The 2,599-nt window shown below is 59.4% G+C and overlaps 1 protein-coding gene across 1 annotated transcript in view; it reads left to right on the forward strand.

Moving 5' to 3' along the window:
• Positions 1-2,361, forward strand: part of LOC108448770 (extensin-like) — a 10,397-nt gene extending 8,036 nt beyond the window's left edge. The window contains exons 2-3 of the mRNA XM_017742797.1: positions 1-114; positions 2,070-2,361. Coding sequence (XP_017598286.1) covers positions 1-114; positions 2,070-2,328 — 373 coding nt within the window. The 3' untranslated portion in view covers positions 2,329-2,361. The remainder of the gene's footprint in view (positions 115-2,069) is intronic.
• Positions 2,362-2,599: the final 238 nt, after the last annotated feature.

Below are 2,599 nucleotides of genomic sequence, written 5' to 3' on the forward strand. Positions count from 1 at the left end.
TGTTCCAGCGGCCCTTGGCCGTGGCCGATGCTGGCGACTACGTGTGCCGAGTGTCCAACCGCGTGGCCGCCAAGGAGGCCCGGGCCAACGTCAGCATCCGGGGACGTGCCACAGGTGGGGACAGGGCCAGCGGGAGCAGGGCGGTCGGGAGTGTGGCAGTGGGGAGAGCTGGGTTTGGTTTCTCCGTCCGTGTGTCCGTGTGTCCGTCCGTTCATTCAGCCGTCCATCTGTCCACTCATCCGTCTGTTTCTGTGTCCATCTATCTGTGTGTCCATTCATCCAATTATCCGTCTGTCTGTCCGTCCCTCTGTCCATCCATTCGTCCACTTGTCCACCCACCCACCTGTCTACTCAGCTGTCTGTTCCTCAACCCATCCCTGTCCACCCATCTGTCCACTCATCTGTCTGTCCATTCATCCGCTTGTCCACCCACCCATCTGTCCTCCATCCGCCCACCCATTCATCTACTTGTCCACCCACCCATCTGTCTGTCCATCCATCCGTCCATTCGCCCACCCATTCATCCACCTGTCCACCCATCCATCTGTCCATCCATCCGTCCATCCGCCCACCCATTCATCTACTTGTCCACCCACCCATCTGTCTGTCCATCCATCCGTCCATTCATCCACCCACCCATCCGTCTGTCCACCCATCCATCTGTCCATCCATCTACCCACCCATTCATCCACCTGTCCATCCGTCTGTCCGTCCATCCGTCCATCCACCCACCCACCCATCCATCCGTCCACCCATCCATCCATTCATCCACCTGTCCATCCGTCCGTCCACCCATCCATCCATTCATCCACTTGTCCATCCGTCCGTCCGTCCATCCGTCCATTCATCCACCTGTCCATCCGTCCGTCCACCCATCCATCCATTCATCCACCTGTCCATCCGTCCGTCCGTCTGTCCGTCCATTCACCCACCCGTCCGTCCCTCCCGCCCCCACTCCTCCCATCCCGTGCCCATCCCGTGCCCATCCCGTGCCCGTCCCCCACTCGTCCGTCCCTTTTCCACGCCCGTCCACTCACCGTGTGCTCATCCCCGCCTGCTTTACTCACTGCCTACTCACCCGCCCTTCCGTCCACTCACCCGCCTGCTCATCCCTCTGGATTCCTGCTCGTCCGTCCATCATTCCGTCTGTCTGTCCGTCCGTCCCTCTGGCACCTCTTACTGTCCATCCCCACCCACTGGTCACCCGCTCACCCACTGTCCATAGGCTTGTCCATCTGTGGATTGTCCCTCTGTCCATCTGTCCATCCACCCACCCCAGAGGTATTTCTCAGTCCATCTGTCCTTAGATTCATCTGCCCATGGATGGACCTGTCCATCTGTCCATCCATGGACTCGTCCATCCACACATCCACCCATCCGTGGATGTACCTGTCCATCTGTCCATCTGTGGACTCATCCATCTGTCCATCCATCCATCCATCCATGGATGTACCTGTCCATCTGTCCATCCATGGACTCGTCCATCCGTCCATCCATCCATCCGTGGATGTACCTGACCATCCATCCACCCATGGACTTGTCCATCTGTCCATCTGTCCATCTGTCCATCTATGGATGTAGCTGTCCATCCATCCATCCATGGACTCGTCCATCTGTCCATCCATCCATCCATCCATCCATGGATGTACCTGTCCATCCATCCATCCATGGACTTGTCCATCCATCCATCCATCCATCCATCCATCCATCCATGGATGTCCCCCTGACCCCCTTGGCGTGTCCCCTGACCCTCTTAGGGTTGTCCTTCCTCTCTGGGATGTCCCCTGACCCCCTTTGAGATCTCTCCCCTCTTTGGGGTGTCCCTTGACCCCCTTTTGGGGTGTCCCTCTTCTTTGGGGTGTCCCCCTGACCCCCTGAGGTATCTCCTGTCTTTGTGATGTCCCTCTGACCCTCTTTGAGGTCTCTCCCCTCTTTGGGGTGTCCCCCTGACCCCTTTGGGTGTCCCCCCCACCCCTTTGGGTGTCCCCTCTCTTCGGGGTGTCCCCCTGACCCCTTTGGGTGTCCCCTCTCTTTGGGGTGTCCCCCTGACCCCTGTGGGGTGCCCGCAGAGGACCCCGTGCGCCGCGTGGACCTGGTGTCGGCCTCGGTGGTCGTGGTTGGGGTCATCGCTGCCGTCCTGCTCTGTGTCCTCGTCATCGTCGTCGTGGTCATGACCCTGTACCACAAACGCAAGACCCAGCGCATCTCCGAGAAGTAGTAAGGGAGGGGACACGGGGACACGGGGACATTGGGGGACACGGGGGGGACATGGGGGAGCGCAGGTACATGGAGGGGCGTGGTGGACATGGGGACATGGAGGAGATATGAGGGACATTGGGGCCATTGGGAACATTGGGGACATGGGGGAGATATGAGGGACACTGGGGACATGGGGGACATGGGGGACATGGAGGACATGGGGACACGAGGGACATGAGGGACATGGAGGAGATATGAGGGACATTGGGGACATGGGGGACATGGGGGGTATGGGGACACGGACACTGGGGACATGGGGACATGGAGGACATGGGTATATGGGGACATGAGGGACATTGGGGACATGGAGGAGATATGAGGGACATTGGGGACATGGGGG

Source organism: Corvus brachyrhynchos, unplaced genomic scaffold (assembly GCF_000691975.1).
Source record: "Corvus brachyrhynchos isolate BGI_N302 unplaced genomic scaffold, ASM69197v1 scaffold419, whole genome shotgun sequence".
NCBI lineage: Eukaryota > Metazoa > Chordata > Aves > Passeriformes > Corvidae > Corvus > Corvus brachyrhynchos.